At 39.6% G+C, this 21,727-nt stretch overlaps 1 protein-coding gene across 1 annotated transcript; it reads left to right on the forward strand.

Moving 5' to 3' along the window:
• The first annotated feature begins 67 nt into the window (after window positions 1-67).
• LOC136241559 (uncharacterized) lies at window positions 68-21,585 on the forward strand. Its single transcript, XM_066032793.1, has 5 exons — window positions 68-236; window positions 5,890-6,181; window positions 7,724-7,945; window positions 9,585-9,645; window positions 20,975-21,585. Exons 1-5 carry the CDS (start codon window positions 222-224, stop codon window positions 21,165-21,167), a joined length of 783 nt encoding a protein of 260 aa, XP_065888865.1. The 5' UTR covers window positions 68-221; the 3' UTR covers window positions 21,168-21,585.
• The last annotated feature ends 142 nt before the right edge of the window (window positions 21,586-21,727 follow it).

The raw sequence follows: 21,727 nt of genomic DNA on the forward strand, positions 1-21,727 counted from the left end.
CTTGTGTAAAACTGTAGATATTAGAGCCTACGGGACCAGAGTTCTCAGATGCTCATTAATTAGAATCAAGTTCAATTTGCGCGCCAAATTTTTCATCACGCTGCTCTCACGAATACGTCTAAATACTTTTCAGGGCGTTGCCGGTTCTTTTTCAGTGCTCAATTCGGTAGAAGAGAATCCTAATACCCTTTACTACAAATCCTAAACTACTTGAAGTTGAGATGCCGCTGAATTTGGTTAGTCTTTTGTTAATGTGTGCGTATCCCAACTTGTTGAGTGCTTTTTTGAATTGTGTCGCCTTATTGGTCAAAACATTTAGAGAGTAGAAACTAGTCAAACTACAGTGTCTACAATTTCGCGCAATTGTGCGCCAGTAATGTGGTGGTTGCGAAATATGGTAGAAGGAGGTTGTCGCTGTGGAATACCGCGAACCCTTCTTGTATATGCATGCAGATGCTATTAATGTGCGTGACAGTAGGCTTTTTGAAAAGGTATTGTTTGGGGTTCTGCCAGGCTGGCCCATCTTAGAACCATTCACCAATAGCATATTACCAAGAGTTAATAGTGGAGGAGAGAGTGTCTAACACTGTATAGGGCTGCATAAAATGAGCGCGTGGGAGCTAAAGGGCTTCACCACGGATAATCTCGTGTTTAGTCACATTCTCTACACTTGACAACTAGAACCAATCGTCACTTTTGTCAGGTCACATCAACGATGCTGCACAAGTTCATGAACACTAGAATCGATATTTGGGAAGTGCTGATAGTGGTATTTGGTTCCAACATGGCAGACCAGGTAACACCGCATCGCGTCTTCGAACGACGGTTTTCCTACTTCCCATCGAGATGATGTTTCTTCTTCCACTAGAATCTGTTTTCCACTCTCACGGGTAGAGTAAATTATCTATTCTCGGACACCATGTATACTCGGACACTCGTTCTCGTAAACTACTGGACGGAATCCTACGAAAATTGGTGTGGAGATACCTTGCATATAGCCCAACTATACCTCCAATTTTGAGCCAAAACTCTTGTTTGATTGTTGTGCTAGACCACATCAAAGTCGTTGCTCAAAATCATAGATTCTCGGACAAAATTAAAGTATTGTCGGACACCGGTCAGCAATCCTACATCAAATACTTTAAAGATTTACCACCAACATCATCTGTTAGGGCTATTCATTAGCTATCAGCAGAGCCATAGTTTATTTCTTTCTATCTCATTTGCAGGAAGCTGTGATCGGAAATGTGCGAGCATGTCACCACCTCTATTCTCGGACACGAGTTATCAGCTGGTTCTCATACACGGTTATATCAAATCGTACAAAAATTATTGTGGACATACTTTATACACAGCCTATCTGAACCTCCAAGTTTGAACTAAAAAGCTTTTATGGTTAGCTAACTAGAGCGGATTAAAGTTTCCACGAGAAAATTAGTATTCTCATTTTTCTCGGATAATAGCCAATGCTTCCTACCCCAAATAATTTAGCCACTTCCTACCACCACCATCTGATAGAGCTGTTCATTGGCTATCAGCAGAGCCATAATTTATTTATTTCCATCGCCGTAATGGATAGTTATGATCGGAAATATGTGAGTATGCAATTACATCTATTCTCGGACACATTGTTTCTGTGTTGTCTGACTAAATCTTGGCTCAAGCTATTTCTGGTGATGCAAAAAGGTAGTTCACTGGCATTACATGCTATTTAAAGTAGTTCAAGTCAATAAAAATTTAAAAAAATTCACCAGAAATAGCTTGAGCCAAGATTCAATCAGACAGCACAGAAACGATGCGTCCGAGAATAGATGTAATTGCATACTCACATATTTCCGATCATAACTATCCATTACGGTGATGAAAAGAAATAAACTATGGCTCTGCTGATAGCCAATGAACAGCTCTATCAGATGGTGGTGGTAGGAAGTGGCTAAATTATTTGGGGTAGGAAGCATTGGCTATTATCCGAGAAAAATGAGAATACTAATTTTCTCGTGGAAACTTTAATCCGCTCTAGTTAGCTAGCCATAAAAGCTTTTTAGCTCAAATTTGGAGGTTCAGATAGGCTGTGTATAAAGTATGTCCACAATAATTTTTGTACGATTTGATATAACCGTGTACGAGAACCAGCTGATAACTCGTGTCCGAGAATAGAGGTGGTGACATGCTCGCACATTTCCGATCACAGCTTCCTGCAAATGAGAAACTATGGCTCTGCTGATAGCTAATGAATAGCCCTAACAGATGGTGTTGGTGGTAAATCTTTAAAGTATTTGATGTAGGATTACTGACCGGTGTCCGACAATACTTGAATTTTGTCCAAGAATCTATGATTTTGAGCAACGACTTTGATGTGGTCTAGCACAACAATCAAACAAGAGTTTTGGCTCAAAATTGGAGGTATAGTTGGGCTATATGCAAGGTATTTCCACACCAATTTCCGTAGGATTCTGTCCAGCAGTTTACAAGAACGAGTGTCCGAGTATACATGGTGTCCGAGAATAGATAATTTACTCTACCGCCGCAATTTGATATCTTCGACTGAGAACCATGAACGGACGCCATTTTATAACACTCGCTTCTCACGTGAACTGCTATCGATACACTCTTTTCTGAATGAATATTGCGCCGGCCGCGTAACCATAATTGAATGCGTTAACACGTCGCTTGTTAAGATTGCTGAAGCCCTTTAGCTCAAACGCGCTCATTTTATACAGCCCTATAGAGCGTTAGACACTCTCCCCTCCACTATTATTAACTCTTGATATTACTGACACCATTGTATAATATGGAGCAGAAACTATGGTCAAAATTTTGTGCCAATGGACCCATAGTCATGAGTGTACAGTTGGTTTCTCTGTTAGGCTCTACTGTCATCTAGTCAACATAATTGCAAAACCATTGTTGTGTATTAGAGGTGATGTTTGATATTCACTGATAAGTCGTGATGTAGACATGTTGAGCCCAAGTAAGAGTGCCTGTTGTAAGCCATGGCAAAGTTAGAGAATTAATTTCATAGAACTAAAATTGCTTAGTTGCCAGGTGCTATTGTAATTACTAGTTTTAGTTATTTATAAAGAGAAAAACACGTCAACTTTATGATGCGTTGCACACCTCTATGTGAAGTAGATTGCTTTGACTTGTGGTATAGTAGACCCCAACACTGGTTGTGAATAAATAATTTGTAGAGAAGGTTGCTTACATCAGCACTACTGAAACTTATAGGTAGCAGGAAACATGTGGACAGGTAGTGTACAATTCTCTGTGAGGCCAGGGTAGCGATGTCCTCTCTCGTCCTTCTGGTCTGATGAGGTGATTGTTGGAATTTTAACTCCAAATGTGTTTGTAGTAAGTGATATATGTTCTATACAGTTTCCATGTACAGACTTGCAATGTACCTGCATTCAAATGAAACTTAACTGAAGATTTGGTTGTGTGCACGTGTATTACCTCTGATTAGTATTGTGTAGTGGTATTTATTCCTTCTAAAATTTATTACATCCATCAGTACTTCAGAAATCTTCAGTCATTTAGTCTCTATTAGTAGTTCTATACTTAGGAAGTATGATATATATGAAGGCTTGTGCGTGGTAAAATGCGGAATTCCGCATCTGTCAATTTCATCGTGTGATTCATATAATCGAGTCTAAGCATGATGTATTGGCAGAGTGAATACGTTTATGTCTAGCAGTATCTTCATTCTAGCATATTACATTACAGTAAAACAGTGTCCTGTTAAAAGTGGATGACACCACGAAGCAGAGGACCCCACAGCAGATGAACCAGGCAGACTTTTATGCTATTCTAGTCATGGTGTCTTTAATTACTGAAACTGTAAGTGCTCTCTTGGTAAAATCCTGGCTAAATTGCTAAGTGCCACAGAGAAATCCAGTGAATCCATGATGGAAAGAAAGGCACACCGTAGCTAGCTCAGTTGTACTCACTGAATTGTTGCTGTAGGCATGCGTGATCAGCATTGCAGGGCCTTTAACGGGGCTAGTGTATTGTTTACCGACTCCACCTCAATCGTGCTGAGCACCATGCCAGGCACTTTGCTGCTGGTTAGCTAAGTGTATGATTCTGTGTTTCTGTACTAATGAAGACTTGACCTCTGTTCATTCCAGCATGTCTTTATTGATTCCAGCTCGATGCACCATGTTAAAGACTCGTATGTATGAGTTGCATGATAAAATTAATGTGCATGGAATTCTGGAATTCCGCGTTTTACCAATACTCGTGTGTGTTTTCTACCAAAAACATATTGATTAGAAACAATGGTATACACTATTGTCTTGACCCAGCAAGTGCAATTTGGCATACCTCAGGAAGTACAATGCACAGATCATGTTTATTGTTCTTTGTGTCCCAATTAATAAACAATGAACCATTTATCGTGACAAGTTATTTATAGCTCCAGTTTGATTCTTCCTTTTTGAAACTATTAAATACAGTACACTCTAACAAGTTTCTGTGGATTTTAAGAGAATGTGGACTTAGCTACCCACAATGTCGTCGGGTCTCTAAATTGCGTGCAAGCAAAATCTATGCATATAATTTCCTCTGATGTCTAGAGGTTTAACAGAGTTACTATTCTTTGATGTCAGGAAGCTTAATGAATAGCAGCTAGCCTGTGATGTAGCTTGTGATGTTGTCAGCTCGTTCTAACTATACATTATGCATTAAATCTTCACATCAATAATAGCAAGAGTTCATATTATGAGCTCTTGATAGACATAGAGTCTTCGGTGAACAGAACTCTTGCACAATCCAATCAGCAACCATTAAGAAATACGTACGTACACCATGCACACCTGTTCAAAATATCCATACTCTGTTTCATAATCATTTTTCACATCGATACTCTTGATCACTATTGCACACAATAACCACACTGTGTAAATCACACAACACGCTTGTATTTATACCTTCACCTTACACACATACACTGTTGCTAAGCAACTGCATTATACTATACACACATGCACAACACACAGGATGTTTATATAGTTGATTGTACTACTAATCTCTGGTTTATCAAGATAATATTTTACATCCCAATGGAGGTTTCCTTTATACTAGCAGTCCTACTTGCACAACCAACTCCACATTAAACTGAATTCAGAACCATCATGTAGCATGTGCAGTGATGTTACTTTTAAGACTGCCTGCAAGTATACTGAAATGATGTGAGCATGTACGCAATACATATTGGTATATATCACGATACTGTACATGTGATACCGATACACATATTATCGTTTTGATGTTTTGATTGCGTGATTATATGGAAATATGAAGGTATAGTTGGGTAGTTTCATTATGAACTTGGCACTTAATGTATAGATGAAAATTTTAAAATAAAAGCTGTCGGTCAATTTCTAGCCAAACAGTACTGTATAACTGGAAATTTTCATGGGACAAAACTTTTGTGAGTTTTGATAGCTTTGTGAATATATAATTGTGAAATGTTTTTGGCTTGTACAGAAAGCTATTACCTTACCACAACCATTTCATACACTTCTGTGAATTACAACACACAAAAATCATATTTTACTTGGTTTAGCAAATGTTTCATCCCTCAGAAATTTCCCACTATACGGTATTATACATAGCTGTTCAGTTTTTGTAATGGGGATAGAGGAGATATGTTTAGAGTATAATCTTGCATTTGGTGAGCTCACACAATGATTAATCAATTCAGACCTTTTGTTGAGTTGTTAGCTACTGATCATGTTGATCACAACACTGTATGTAACTTGTTACCCTGAAGAAGGATTACTTTAATAAAAATATCTTGCTCCTTGGTTATCTAGGGTTCTTGTGGTGTTTTCATTTAATTCTCTTGTAAATTATGGTAGACTTTGTGTTCTGTTTCTTCCCATGCAGTTCAGTGAATCAGTCTACTGGGTGTACTCTGTTATTGTTGTTGGAGTATTCATCAAATTAATACGCCTAGTTTATTCACTGGACGACCATCAGGAAAACGAGTATGAAGGTGACCAGCAAAACAAGCAGTACCTTCAAGGTCATCAAGATGAGCCGAGCCTTCAAGAAATACAGGATCTTCAAGGGCACCAGGACAATGGCAACCATGACAGTCATGATGAAGGCAATGTTGAGGTAGCAGTGGCAGTTGCCTGTACTGAGCCTGAAGGAACGCAAGAATTGGTTTTTTCAGGTATGAATGAATGCATGTCCATGTGTGTTAATACTGAAACAAATTTGGAGCACTAATATTTTAGTAGTATGATATTGAGAATACACACTTACACACTAAACAAGTTGTGAAGGTCATTACTTGCTCATCTCCCTGGGGGCACTCTACTGGGTGTACTTTGCTATTAGCAGTGCTCCCGATTAGAATTCTTAAGCGCCAGGACACAATGTCCTGACAAATCCAAACTTGTCCGGGAAAATTTATACTTTGTAAGGACACAAGTGACCTATAACACTGCCTGCAGTAAGCATTCTCTGATGTAAGGCACTCTGGCTGTAGGCATTCCCTTTGTTGTGCTGAGGATAGACATTCTTTTATGTGCTGAGACACTTTTACAAGTGATTTTGTGAGGTTTTTGTATGGCAGAGGGGTTGGCATTGGTACATTAGTGGTCACTCTCTTGGGTGGCTTGAATGTTTAATCTCCTAGCAACCAAGAGACAGCTATTAGTAGTAAAGTAAACAGTAAACCAAATATGCTCACCCTGGGCTTTTTGGGCTCCTTTGATAGGACATTATGTCCTGCCAAATACAGTCCATTCTCAATAAGCAACCAAGGTATGCAATTAAGTTTATGGCTTCTGTGGGGTGCCTGCTTTTAACTGTGAAACCATGTTTTCCAATGGCTAAAATGTATTTTAGCTTTCTCTTTCTGCGCATGGTACTCAAGCATACTGAATTGTGTTGAAGGCTGCTATGAAGCTTTTTAAACTTTTGACACTGCTCTTTAAAACAGTCCATGTTGGTAGTTCATACCATGAAACATGACAAAAATATGCAGCAGTAGAAATAATTGCTCACATATGACAGCATTTCTGCAAGTAATCTAAAAAGCACAGAAGACAAAGGCTAGAACAGTAAGGAACCCTACCAGAACAGTAGTACAAAGAAAACGTCAATTACAACAATTAAACTTTAAGCCTTGATGGTTAGATTAAGGGAAACACCACTATCAACGCTACCACACATGAAAATTAGGTTCACTTAGATGGTGAAGCAATACAGCGCTTGCTAATGGCTACAAGGCCAGAAATCATTTTAAAACTTCACCACAAAGTGCCTACCTCACAAAAGAACTATCATTTTAGCTGTTTTAACTCCTCAAGACAACTCACACACAAATGATGTCATAATTAACAGGTTATCAATATCGCTGCATATTAACTTCATTAGAGGTCACAGCACTATTCAACAAGGATCAATTAATAGAGTGGTTCCAGAAGCTTTTGAAAATTTGTATCACTAATTGCTACACCAAAGTATACGAGATCAACAAATCAACGGTGATGTCAAAATACATTGGAGCCTATGGAAAACAGACTTTCGCGGTTAATTTAAGGCACCCCAGTAAAGCCATACAAGAAGCCAAAAAGTGCACTGCATACTTTAGCCTTATTGAAAATGGACTATTATGGTCAGACATTTGCTAATTTGTCCGGAAATTGTCCGTTTCCGACCGTTATCGGGAGCACTGTATTAGTATTCATCAAATTAATACACCTAGTTCATCCACTGGACGACCATCAGGAAAATGAGTGTGAAGGTGACCAGCAAAACAAGCAGGACCTTCAAGGTCATCAAGATGAGCAGAGCCTTCAAGAAATACAGGATCTTCAAACTGAACATGGGCACCAGGACAATGACAGTCATGATGAAGACAATGTTGGGATGGGAGTGGCAATTGCCTGTACTGGGCCTGAAGGAACACAAAAAATGGTTTTTTCAGGTATGAATGAATGCATGTCCATGTGTGACAAAATTGGAGCACTAATGTTTTAGTAGTATGATATTGAGAATACACACTTACACACTAAACAAGTTGTGAAAGTCATTGCTGGCTCATCTCCCTGGGGGCAAGGCTAGAGTCCAGAATAATATTTTTCAGAATGGTTGCAAAGTAGCATTTCATTTCAACTAGGAAAATAAAGATTTCACCATTCCAAATTTATTTAAGCTTTGACTCATGCAAACTAATATAACATCGCAAGTGTAAATGATAGAAAGGTCCCACAGCCACTACATTACTCGCCATGAACTCCACAATAAAATGACACCAAGCATCATTGCAGTGGGTAAAACTCCTTTCATCACACCACTTAGAAACAATGTTCTTCATCAAATGTCTGCCATGGGTGTACACTGCTTCATTAAACAAGGCATATCTCCACCATAGTTGGTGCTGTGGCCTTTAACTAAGCGCCATTAGAATCCTCATGTGCTACAGAATCCAGTGGTAGATAATGAATCACGTGATCTTATAATGGAAACTCATATCATTTAAATTGCCATCAAGATCCAGCGAAGACGACATCTGTTCATCGCTTTGTATCAAAAGTACTTTTTAGTGTTGTATAGAACTGTTTATATGTTATTGTAGTGCTTGAAAATAGGTTTCATGTATCATACAGGACAGTAGTACTGTATAAAACTGGGCTTTTCCAGCCAAAAATGTCACCATAAAACCAGCCTCAATTTGCCTTCATATAGGTTGGCAGCATACAGCCAAGCCCAAAAATATCTTCAGATCAACTCTGTGGAATTTTAATTTTTTTCTGTTTCACAGATTTTTACACTGACTAACTGATGCCTCTAGCCCAACATAAGTTTGGATAAGGCTACAGGCTTGATTTCTTCACTGTTTTACATTGCTTCATCCCGAGATGTGCCTTTTCACCAACCACAGTATTTACAATACACGCATCATGGACTTGCCTTTGTCCTCCTTTGAGTTCCAGGTCTTTTCACTGACAATACAAGGTGTCGATTCACGATAGCACGATGCAGCTTCCCTGTGGCTGTGTTGGCTATTATGCTTATCGCCTGTATTTTCCATAGCAACTGGATTGACTGCAGAGAGAGCATAGCTGAAAACAAAGTGTAATGGCCACCTCCCTTTCTGTTATGTAACTGATTGTTGGGGTGTGTAGTAGTCTGCTGGATAGCAATAGTAACACACAGATGAATATCGATTACAAGCCAATGTTCTACATTATGCACTACAAGCAGCATGAGTTCATTACATGATCACAATTATTATGGACCAACAGATAAAATGTCCATTATCTGTGAGGTATGCAGGGATTTTTCTGGGGGGGGGGGGGGGGGGGGCAAAGGGGCATTTTGCCCCTCCTGAAAATGATTTTGCCCCCCTCTGAATTCTGCCTCAACCAGCCTGAGTAAACAGGTGATTTAGCCCAATTTAAGTTCTACCCCCCTCAATTTCTGAAAAACTTGGATTGCCCCCCTGAATTTATTTTCTAGAAAAATCCCTGGCATGGTACAGCCTAGGGTTAATTAGATTTAGTGTGTGGTTTTTGTTTAATTATTGTAGTTATGAAAGGCTTGTATTTTATTTTATTTTACAGTTTCTAAATTGGTTGGAGTTACTATGCAGGTTCATAATCTTTCACTGGAAATTCCAGAAGGGTGAGATAGTATTGATTGTCATGGTTTATTAGTGGTGTTAACTTAATAAAGTGGTGTTTAAATGGTTTGTTTAGCTTTTTACACAAAACAATAGCCTAAATGGTGCATTTCCTACTCATCCATTTTCTTTACTGAATTCACCAAGGTTTTTTCCTGCTACATGCATGTATGCGAGAAGAGCCTTGCAGTGCTTATGGATAATAATGCCATACGTTCACTAACTATTGCACACTGAGTAGAATGTAGGATAAGTTACAATATTTGTCTAGGAACTCTAAATAAACGAATGTGCTTCATCCCAACTAATTCACTTATCTGAACACTACTTTCACACAGGTGTCTGCAAATGTCCTACATGAAACTAACGAATGCAAGGTCTGTCAATGAGTTAATGTGACTGAATTTGACAAAACCTGGCTTCAACGCACAAAGCTTCGTTATTAGATAGGACGATTTTAAGTAATCATTGTGTAGTAACTTCCCAGTCCCTAAAGGTGTAGAAACAGAATTTGCACCAATTGTTCATCTGTTTATTAGCTATTACTGTGTGGGTTTATAAGTTTCTGATGCCCAAAGTATGTCCTGTTTTTTTGGGCAGCTTTTTTGTAGAGCTTATATTTGAAATTGTTTCAGGCAATCATGTATCAGTGTACTGTAAGCAACATAGTTGGCCACATAGGCTACTAAGATGAAGAGTGGTCTATTTGGTAATGTCAAGGTATCATCCTTAAAAAACACTGAAAAGTACAGGGCCTTATGTAACCCATCATCAGTTTGTTTGCATTTTAGTGCAGTGGTGAAAGCTTGGTCCAGAATTTGAAATTACTGTATAAGGGAAGAGTTTCGATGGGCAAAAATTTGTGGTTGTGGACAATCTAGCTTATTCACAGTTAAACGATTGTGGTAGAGCAAAGAATGGCAGCACCCGCTGAAAGTGTTCCGTCCGTTTACCATAAACTGGGTGTAAACAAGCCACTGCCGTGTACGTCGGTAAGTTTTCACTATGCATCGATCACGCTGCTATCATTTGTGCTACTATGATTTCATCTCGCTCTTCGTTGCTGATAGACAGCAAAGTACGTGGGTTTCACTTATACAATGCAATGACCACGATCCATATGCTGTGAGCACTATCAAAAGAAGTCAGGGACGTATGCCCCGTTCTATATTTAGTGCGCATTTGAGAAGACATGGTATAATCACATGTGTATCATAACAGGTAGCCGAAAGCACTCCTCAGGTCTTGATCAAGTTGGGTTGCAGATTCCTTGTACTCTGTGCTTTACTGGTGATAAGAACTGGCTAAAGAAATTGGCGAGGTTGTTTAACTGTGGATGGTGCAGATATGTACATAGTTCCAGTTCTGTGAAACTTGAGCTGGTTGAGCTTGAATGTAAGCCTGTGAACAAGGAGGCTAAATTAAAGATAATTACCACCACAGCAGATGACAATCAGGCAAGCAGCAACGACTTAGAAAATGGTGTATGGGTCAAGTGTGACAAGTATATTTTAAGGAATGAAGATAAAGAGATTATTGAAACTGGTAGTGGTGGTCTATGTTCCACTTTGCTACAGAGCCGCCAGAAGAGCAGACTACCAGAGAATTCACTACAGGCAGTGCCAGTCACCACTGGATATTAGCTTCAAACGTTGATTGCAAAAAAAGGTGTAGTGAACATCTATGATTTGCTGTTTATTTCCTTACATGAGGAAACCCTGGCTACAACTTAGAGATATTTTGGTGTGCAAGGGAGCAAACGCAAAGTTCAATGTAGGATGCAAAATGTTCAGATGCAAAAGGGGAAAAAAAGATTGTGGGGCATTTACAATAGCTTTCCTTACCTCTTTGGCATACAACCAGGATCCTGCAGACAGTCCCAGTTGAACCACAGCTGTAAAAACACACATTATTATGCAAGTTTGGTTGCAAACGCCCCCTTACCAAACCATAATTTCTTTCTGCGTTTAAGTTATATGGCTTAGTTATATGGCCCATTAATAGCTATCACCAAGAGGAATTTCAAGATACCTAACACATGGTGGTGGTAATTATCTAGGAAGCGTTGTGACGGCAATCATGACCTCTGTGAGCTACGCGCATCATATTTTCTTTGCTAATACACTTTTGTTGCAAGCATTTTAAGTCTCCACACCCACTTTTAATTGATACTGCTGTGTTTAAACTTTAATTTCCATGCAGTGATTAATTGTGTCTCATTAGGCAAGCGATGTAAATTTAAAAAGTATGTAAAAGTGTTTAATACGTGCATTACGTATTATACATCTTTGTACTTTTAATAACAGCAACCAGACAATCTTTCCAATACTGCTGGGAGGCTATCTCTGGCATAGAAGAGTCATCCATGAATTGCATTCTCTGTGGAGACAGCACACATAGCTAAAAGTTACGGTATGACACTTGGTGAGAATCAGAACATACATACCTTGTTCACCATGTAGGCTCTGTTCCCACAATCAGTAGCTTGATTTGTAAGAAACATTTGTTAGAAGCAAAGAGATGCTTTCAGTCCCTCAATCACATACCAATCTGGAAGAAAAATGACCAAAAAAAAAAAAAAAAAAAAACGTTTCTATAGATGCATGCATTAATCTCAAGTGCAAAGCCTCTCAGGTGGATAAGGTTATAAAGCCTATGTTTGCTCCTATAGAGACACTCACAAAAATTTTAGGTGTCCAACCATTTGTACTTCGTCACAAGTGTTACAACGATACATACAGCACGATAGTTAGGTCTTGCAAACCTTGTTATTCATGTGGAACCACTCCAAAACCTGGTACAGTGTTCTGTCAACATAGCCCAATGCAGTGGTGGTATCACAGTACCTAATCACAACAGGCCACAATGTAGATTTCAAAACCACAGACTGCATGCCTTTGTTTTACCTGCTATAAAGTGCACTGCCCCATAATCGAGAAAATGAAATTGGAAAACAATGATGATATGCTAAACAAGACATAGCAAAATGGGTAAGCAAGTTGAGTGACACAAACAGAGACAGTCACAAAAGCATTTCTTGAATCTGTTATTTATTGCTCATCAGTTATTATCATGAGTTTGCAAGGTATTCTTACATGCATATAACAGCAGACACACAGGTAGCATTAAATCAGTTAAGTTGATTCTAGGGGTGGAAGAGGGGGAAGTGACATTCACATCAAGGTGGTTGTTACATCAGCTTATTACACATCTCAATACTTATATGCCATGAAGTTTGACACAATCCTGTATTGTAAAGGCATAGATGCTCTTATCAGCCTGTCATGGGCATTGAGTGGCATTCCTTTTGCTAAAGACAGTGATGATGAAAACCCTCCATCTACTTCTATACGTGATAACAAGACTGTGCAGCAGGGTATATCATAAATAAACTTATTCATAAGGAAATAGAGAAACAATACATAACAAAGAAAAATAGCCAGACAGGTGAACATGACCTTTTGTCACTAAATATTGATGTACAGCTTCAAAGTGTTGGCCCGCTTTTACTAGAATTTAGGACATCCATTACAACTACGGTGCATGAACATCAACATTCTATCCTAGGGAATGAGACTGACATCAGCAAACATGTTTAAAAGGTTAGAATATTTTGATGGCAGATGTAGTGGAAGTAAGTGGAGGGTCTCGTCAACTTATAAGAATTTTGAACACATTAGTCTGCACAACCTCAGCTGATACACATGATCATTTTGTAACGACTTACAACGGAAACACAGTACGTGGAGTGAATTGTCAAAGGACATTTTTGCAGTAGTTTTGATATGTTGCAAAGCTACTGTATTCAGCAGTATACAGGCAAATGCTACATACCTATGTTGCTGAAGTAAACCCTGCTGATTTGCTATACAACGTTTGATGAATTCTAGCATCTGGAATTCAAGAGTCTCGATCTCCTGAGCAAGTGCTCTCAAGAGTTCATGCACTATTACATGAAATCGATGACTTAGATAACTTTATGAAGTTTGTCCATCATATGGCAGATTTAGATGATGTATGGAAATTACGTGTCAACTTTGTGTTTGTAAACTGTTGCAGTTATGTAACTCTCTACCTAGTAATCAGGGGTAGGGATTGGAAATTACATGTATCTAGTTTGAAGCAAATAGCACCAAGTTTCGCAGCTTTTGATTGTGATATTTATGTGAGGATTATCCCAAACCAACTCATATCCTCAAAGAATTCTGCAGTATTTGAGAACATTCAAACAATGAGTTCATTCATTAACTATTCAATGTGCAGGATAGCAACAGGGGCATTGTAAATGTATTTTCGAATCAGGTGGCAATCCTGAACAAACTCGATACGTTAAATTTTCATCGAATTGGTTTACAAGCTTATCAACAGTATATCACTACCAGAATACTCCATAGTTCTAATGTAATGAATGTCCCCTTGTGTTGCCACCACTCGTTAATGATGTCATCTGTAACAAAACAAAGAGAAAAAGAATAACACAAGAGGCAAAACAAGTAATCAAATGCTTATGATGATGCCTGGCTACACCACAATCTACCATCCCACAAGGATGACAAGAATACCTTGAATGTAGGACATGCAAAAGAAGTATCATCGAAGCTATAGGGATCACCTTTTTACAAATAGAGCGGTTGTTACTCTCAGGCAATCAGAAGCTGCTGTTGGCAGGATGTTTTCTGGCAATAATGAAATCCTTGCATGGATAATAACACCAACTGACATAACACCAGAGACAAGACTAGAATACACTTCAACTGCAGTGGAGGCAGACAACTGTATTTGGTACCGTGCTACCCAGACAGAAGTAACTAAGGTTTTAATCTACTCCCCTGACACACTGATGTGTACACCATTGGATTAAGCATGCTCAATTACAGTGCATCAAAAGAATTTATAGGCCAACCCAACATTCACCACTCTGTAGAAAAAAAGATTTGTTCTTCATCTAAAAGCAGCCTTTTTGGATGAACCAGACTTGAGCCATATTCCTAGGAAAATTTATGCAGTCTTTGTTTATTAGCACAGGGTGTGATTTTGTTTTAAATCATTTGGTTAGGCAGCTATTAAAGATCACTTCTTTCAATATGCTACTTTTATATATGGAGCAAATATGTTAGGATGTTTAGAACAAACACTTAGCGCACCTACGTGAGCAGCAACCCCTTGCTCGTGGACCCGGTTCATGGTTGCATGCATATCTCCCATAGCACGTGCACCAGGCATAACACACAACATCCCATTCGCAGCAATCCTTCTGCAAACTTCAATTGCAACATAGATTTTCCATGCACCAGCTGGAACACCTCCTAGCCTTATCTTCAGGAACTCATCAGCCGCACTGCGGACTGGCTTTGGGACTCCTGAAACCCATGCAGCTGTTAAATTGGGCAAGTCTGGTTGTAGAACATACAACATATTTCTCTTTGAGACTGGATGGGCAGCTGCATACAACATTTTTGTCGTACGGCGTCTAGCTTCTTCTGCAACAGTGGTCCTGTCCTCTGGGTATTCTAGGCCAAGCACTCGAGAGACTTTCAGAGCAAACCCCTGGAGCCTCCCTTGTCCAGTGGTATGATTGATGCTGTAGTGATTTACAACACCCATAGCACAAACAAGAGACCCAGAGTGGGCAATCTCTTCAAATGAAGCCAAGAATATCTGTTCTGCTTCAGACAATACATCAATGTTTGGATCATCAACAACCACCCATTCACCTTCCACCTCCAGAGCTCCCAAAACGAAAGCCATGATGTGTGCAGATGCAACTATATCCACTTCACAGCCTTCCCAGCCTTCTCGGACAGCACCTCTGTGGTTAACAATTGCTAGGAGACCAAGCTGGTCTGAAGTGAGAGTTGCCTGCCTGACTCCCTCAATGGCAGCACATCGTCTCTCCTTCGATGATGAAAGGGGCAGCCTTGCCGACACGGTTATTTGCTTCGTTATTCCTTACAGCCCCAACCGGGTCACCTCCAATAGGTGCAACAGCCATCAAGCAGCTCCGAGGAACTTGCACATAATCAGCAGCTGCAACACCTACGTCGAGTGCAGCTTGTAGACTGATGTCTACTATCCCGTTACCCTTAAAGCTGGCATAGACAGCATCCAATCCTGCAAGCAGCGCAGCATTCATTGTAATGACAGAGTGAACACAAAAGACAAGCACAAAACAAAGCAGACAATCTAATTCTAGGATTTAAATCCGATGTTAGATCAGGGAGTGATTCTGGAGTCCAGCAGCCCATGAGCTAGTCCTGTTGTTCTAGTGGCTAAGAAGGATGGTACAAACCGCTTTTGTGTGGATTACCGGAGACTTAATTCTGTAACAGAGATGGACACATTTCCTCTGCCCTGTATTGATGATTCCCTAGAACTGCTGGCAAACACTGCCTACTTCAGTACACTTGATTTAGCCTCTGGCTATTGGCAGGTGGCTATGAGTTCGAAGTCTCAAGAGAAGACAGCCTTCTGTTCCCACTCAGGGCTTTACGAGTTTAATGTAATGCCATTTGGGTTCTGTAATGCCCCAGCAACCTTTCAAAGGTTAATGGAGACGGTGCTAGCTGGACTAGCTCGGAAGAAGTGTGTTGTTTATTTGGATGACATTCTTGTGATAGGCGAGAGTTTTGAGGAACACCTGGATAATCTCACGGAAGTGCTGCAGAGACTGAGGCAAGCAGGGCTTAATTAGATTCAAGCCAACCAAGTGTCACTTTGCCAAGAGGAGTGTTACATACTTAGGATATGTTGTCTCTCATGATGGTATCACCACAGATCCTGAGAAAGTGGAGTCAGTAAGGAATTTCCCTACCCCAGCCAGTATCAAACATCTACGGTCATTTTTAGGACTGGCATCCTATTATAGGAGGTTTGTTAATGGGTTTTCCAAGGTAGCAGCACCTCTTTTTGCTCTCACAAGAAAGGATGTTGTGTTTGTGTGGGATGACAAGTGCCCTGAATTACTGTGCATGAATCAGCCACAAAAAGAGAGCTCTTCCTAAAAGGTACAATAGCCGATTCCAAGTCCGAAACAGAAGGATCATCATGAATACAATGAAACAGTTATTGGGGACTGACTTATAACCAGTGCACGATGAATAGTACTAGACATCTTGTTACAATCACCACACGTGATGATTAGTTGGCTATATCCCACAATCAAATGTACCTTGTGTCGTATAGCTAGATGCAGCAATACTACAGTGTGTATGGGTTAACTATACTGATACTGAAATCGTAAGTAGCTATCTAGCTAAGTGCATGCACTGCTTTGAGTAAAGCGCTACCGCGTGCAGCACCTCGTATCACACAGCACAAAGCTATATATAGGTTCTGACCAAAGAAAGTGATCAGCTAGCTTAAGCTTGATTCAGCTCAAATTATTAATTGGTTCGGCAGCAGTCTGACCAACCAAACCGGCGTCTCTGGCTCTGTAACTGATCCGATACTGTACTGGATGCCTATCTGTCAGCAAATTTTACTAGAAATTTGATTATACACGACCAAGTTAGCATGTCTATAGTGCCAGTGGCACTGCAACAACAGCTGACAGTGCTAATAACAAAATTTCAATGATAAAGAATGCTACTCACACCATCTGGTGATGTATTTTCAAAGAATAACCAACATATCTGTTGTCTGTATCTGTTGTAAATAATACATTCTATATACAATGTGACTAGTCACCAGATTTAAGTTTCTTTACACACGGCTCAACTTCAATAGACCCTCTTTCCTCTGGCAGATCTACATGCAGCCATCTAAGTTTATCATGACAATTGAGACTGATAGTTCTGAAGAACACCTGCCTGCCTGGATATTTCTTGTAATCCTGATTTGTAGCATTCAGTAGCATCTGATAGACGACAGAGAAAAAGCTTGTGATGAAGAAGCAGCCACAAAAGCACGATTGCAGACTCATCAAAACTGCCAGAACTGTTTAGCCACTGCACAGGGTGGAGGTACAAGAGTATGTCCCTGTGACAATCATATAGTGAAGCTACAAATTCTCTAGATTTCCCACATATGCCAATAGCTGGGACAAGGGAATTTTGGTCTGGATGTCTATTAAAATGTACAAACGACATTACTACAGAATGTCCTGTGACTTGATTTAGATCGCCTAGTCCCAGATTAACTCTCTTAGCTTCGCATGTGGCTTTTCCTCCACTGGAAACACCAGAATCGCTATCATCTTCATCTTCAGTAGTATTTGTTACTACCACATCACAGTATCCATCGGGGGCACCACGCCACGTATTAGCTTCACCCATTCCCATTGGGGCCAGATCTGGCACGTACTCTATCTTCAGTTTGGAAAACAATTTTGTATTGTACTCTTTTGCACTGAAGCTAAATGTACCAGTTAAATTATGCAATACAGACGACACATACACAAACTGTTCCTTTTCATTCTCGCTAACTTCCAATCCTTTTACTAAACTCTTCCGTAAGTTTTTATCACCTAGTACCTTATTCAAACGAGAAACCACTGTACCTATCACTTCATTTGTACTTCCAGTTAAAGTTTCTGAAGATATATCAAAGAAGGACAGCACACTGGCACTGACTGGATACGGTCGATATGAAATTGTCTTTTGAAGAGAAGTAAAAGTACCAGCACATGGCGCTGAAGAGATTGAACAAAATTTGAACTTATGCACCTTCAATTTCTCCAGTATTTGCTTAGCCTTTGTCAATTCAAAATATTCATAGGGACTAAGCTTTTTTCCGACTGAAGGAGCTATTAACTAGTGCACCTGTGTTAGTGTTCCCTGATTTTCAGAGGGAGTTTGTGCTTGAGACGGATGCGTCTGGAGTTATTGATTAGTAAGCCTAATGCTCCAACCATTCGAGTGGCATTAAATCGTGTCAGACAATGTCCAAAAGAAATAGATGATCCTCAAGGGAGACTACTTCTGAAGAATTACTTGACAGTGATGAAGTCCTTGACACTAGTATGTTACAGATTGAAAGTCGAAATACAGATGCAGCTGTATTAGAATCAGAACATGTCAGTGGCTCTAGTAATGACTTGCGACGAAGTTCAAGGATAGCATCACAGGGACGTGATGAATGAGGATGGGGAAATGTAATGTGCCCCAAGTAACTCACCTTCATTGTATTGACTCATATTTTATTTATTATATCTTAGGACAAATGATCACCTTAACTAGAACTATGCTTTCTATTTAGAACTGTGTGTATTGTTTTGAGTCATGTGATGATAATGTTGCCGCCTGTTGCGTAGTGACCGAAACAGCTCTTGACAGCCATTGTGTTAGTGTCCGCCCAGGTTGTTACATATGGTATGTGTGTAATTTAGTTCAGGCTAGTACAAAATTGTTTACGAGTATGATATTTTATCCAAGAGTACCTTATACCATATATATACAACCATTGACAAAGGAATGGCGTGTGTACTGCCTACCATTTATTGATAAAGGCTTAATCCAGTTCCATCATCTGTGATATTTTGGAAACCATACGGCAATTTGGAAACAACAACAATACCTGAGAAAAAGAAAGTCATGAATTTACTTAATGTGTACTACAACACTTAGCATACTTAAGCGTTGCCAGAGCTGGTCACACGTAATGCACCAAGTGCTTCATATTCATTAATGCCATTTCTGACATGAGCACCCGTACGGTTTGCAACTAAAATTTCCGAAGTAATTACAGTTGCAGTTCAACTGGTCCAATTCAATATTGCCAGAATCAGTTAAGAAGTCATTTATGTGATGTAGACTAGTGGGAAACTTGTACCATTTCCCACATGCACTGTGACCTTATGAATATAGCTAGCAGACTATGTAGCTACCACCCTTTGTGTATAGCCAGTCAGTGTTTATCACAATTCTGGCAGCCTGAAATCCATTAGTGATTATAATTGGGTTGGCTAATGTTGTCTTTCACAGGTTTATTAACACTTAAATCTACAGGCTGAAGTTCTCCGGTGCAGTTAGCTGGAACATACACAATGTCTATACCATGGTGATCCAACAGTTTCACCACCTCACTTATACACTGAGCTCTGAAGCCGTCAATAATACACCATCACAATGCCTTAAGTAGCTTTAGCTCATCTTTTATTTTCTTTATGTAAGGCACAATAACCTTTTTTATGTAATTTCTTCATTACACCAATGGTTATGGGTGTAAGTGATGTGGCAGGAATCTGGAAATTTATTAGCTGGCAGACAGGCATAGATTGTACCTTTATAGATAAGTTGGGGTGGCAAATATCCCCTGCAATTTTGTAAGCAAAAACTGCAGTGATTTGGCATTTGTCATCTAACCCTGCCAGTCTGGAATCTGTCATATTACTTGCTGTTTGATCCTAGTTGAAAACAAGGCTCTCAGGTATTTCTTCAAGGCTGGTGAATGTTTCAATATCAAATAGAAACTGTTCCTTCAATTCTCAAAATCTTCGACTGTAAGTTTAGCCTTGGTATTAACTTTCCTCTTTACAAACCCCATTCTGTCAAGCAAAGTACATGCCCAATCTCATGTTAAAGCAATGTGGCCACTATTTTTGGCTAAAAGGTTCCTGTCTTTTGCACACAATGCCTTCAACTGCACCTATAGCAACATCAGAACCTGCTCCCTTACATGTGTCCAGCAAATATGCTTGGACTTGTTTATCTAGGACTGGTCCTAGTGTAAGGAGTTGTCCTATTTTGGCACAAGGCAGCAATTTCACCTTCAAGTCCCCTCCATTATTCTTCCTGATGCGAAGTTCCTCGAGGTAGGCTTCTTCCATCCATGTACTGTACTTTCTTTCAAAGTATTATCAGGAAAAATTGGGTCATAACGTTTACATTCTGCAGCATACTTCCCAATGATTACCCTCTCATCATCGGACACTCTCAAGTATGGCGTACGCTTTCCCGCCGACTGCAACGCTTTGGTTACACACAAGTTGGCCTCTCTGATAGACGAAGATAGTATAACTTTACAAAGTGGTCCATTCTCGTTGGGTAATATTGCAGGAACAGAAAGTTTCACTCGCTTTTTAAATATTCAAGTTGTGCCATTTCAATACTTTGTATACACAGCTATAGTATGTGCTACTTAATTTCTAATTGAACGTGTTGGACTAAAGTATTCACGGCAAAACTTTAGTGGCGGTTTTCAACAAAACCGCAGAAGTTTAGCCCATCGAAACTTTCCCCATGCAGTATGTAGTTGAACATTCCATTAGAGTAGTGTGAATTATAATATTGTTTTACCTTTCGTATGCTTGTATTATTATTGTATGTACAGTATGTGTGTGTGTGTGTGTGATTTTGTGTATTGTGTGTATAATTGTGTGTTCTTGTGTTAAAGGGACTTGACCAACTGTGACGATGATAGTGAGTCTGAGGATGAGAGCAACGTTATGATGGAGGAAGAACTACTTGAAGAAAAATTTTTGCTTGCAGAATTAGTTAGTACAGATGAAAAGATACCAGATGATGATACCCCTAAGCAGAAATCAGTAGTAACACTCCAGTTGAAGATAACCTCAGCTCTCCAGTGAGTACTAGAAGCCCAGTTGAAGGTAACCGTAGACTACCCCAAAAGATTGGAGCCATTGTTGATGCTGAAGAGGTGACCATCTTGCCGAACATTGTGACCTCTAGACCAACTTATGCCCCGGTAATGAACCATGCACTCTCCAACCCAAAGGTATCTCAACGTGACCAAGAAGACCCCTTGCTTGATCCTAAGAATAGAGCTCGTGTTAAAGAGATGCATGTAAAAAACAGGAGTATACAAGATGAAGGCACCAAATGTGTTCAATGCATGGACGATGTTCTCCCCACTGGCAAGCCCAACCTTGTCATAGCTAACATTTGAGACAACACTGCTTTGTGCTTTTGAAAAACAGTAGGGTTTTTTTATCTTTTGTGTTGTGTGTTTTGTCTTTTTTAACTACCCCATTTTTTGAACTAGAACTTTTGCGTGTTATAGTATAGTAGGTATATAGATAATTTGCTATTGTGCACACACACACATACAGCATGCGCATGCACACACAACACACTATGCACAGGCAGCCATAATATAGGTTGTATTATTTTATAGTGGTTGTCCTCC

Source organism: Dysidea avara, chromosome 12, assembly GCF_963678975.1.
Source record: "Dysidea avara chromosome 12, odDysAvar1.4, whole genome shotgun sequence".
Taxonomy (NCBI): domain Eukaryota; kingdom Metazoa; phylum Porifera; class Demospongiae; order Dictyoceratida; family Dysideidae; genus Dysidea; species Dysidea avara.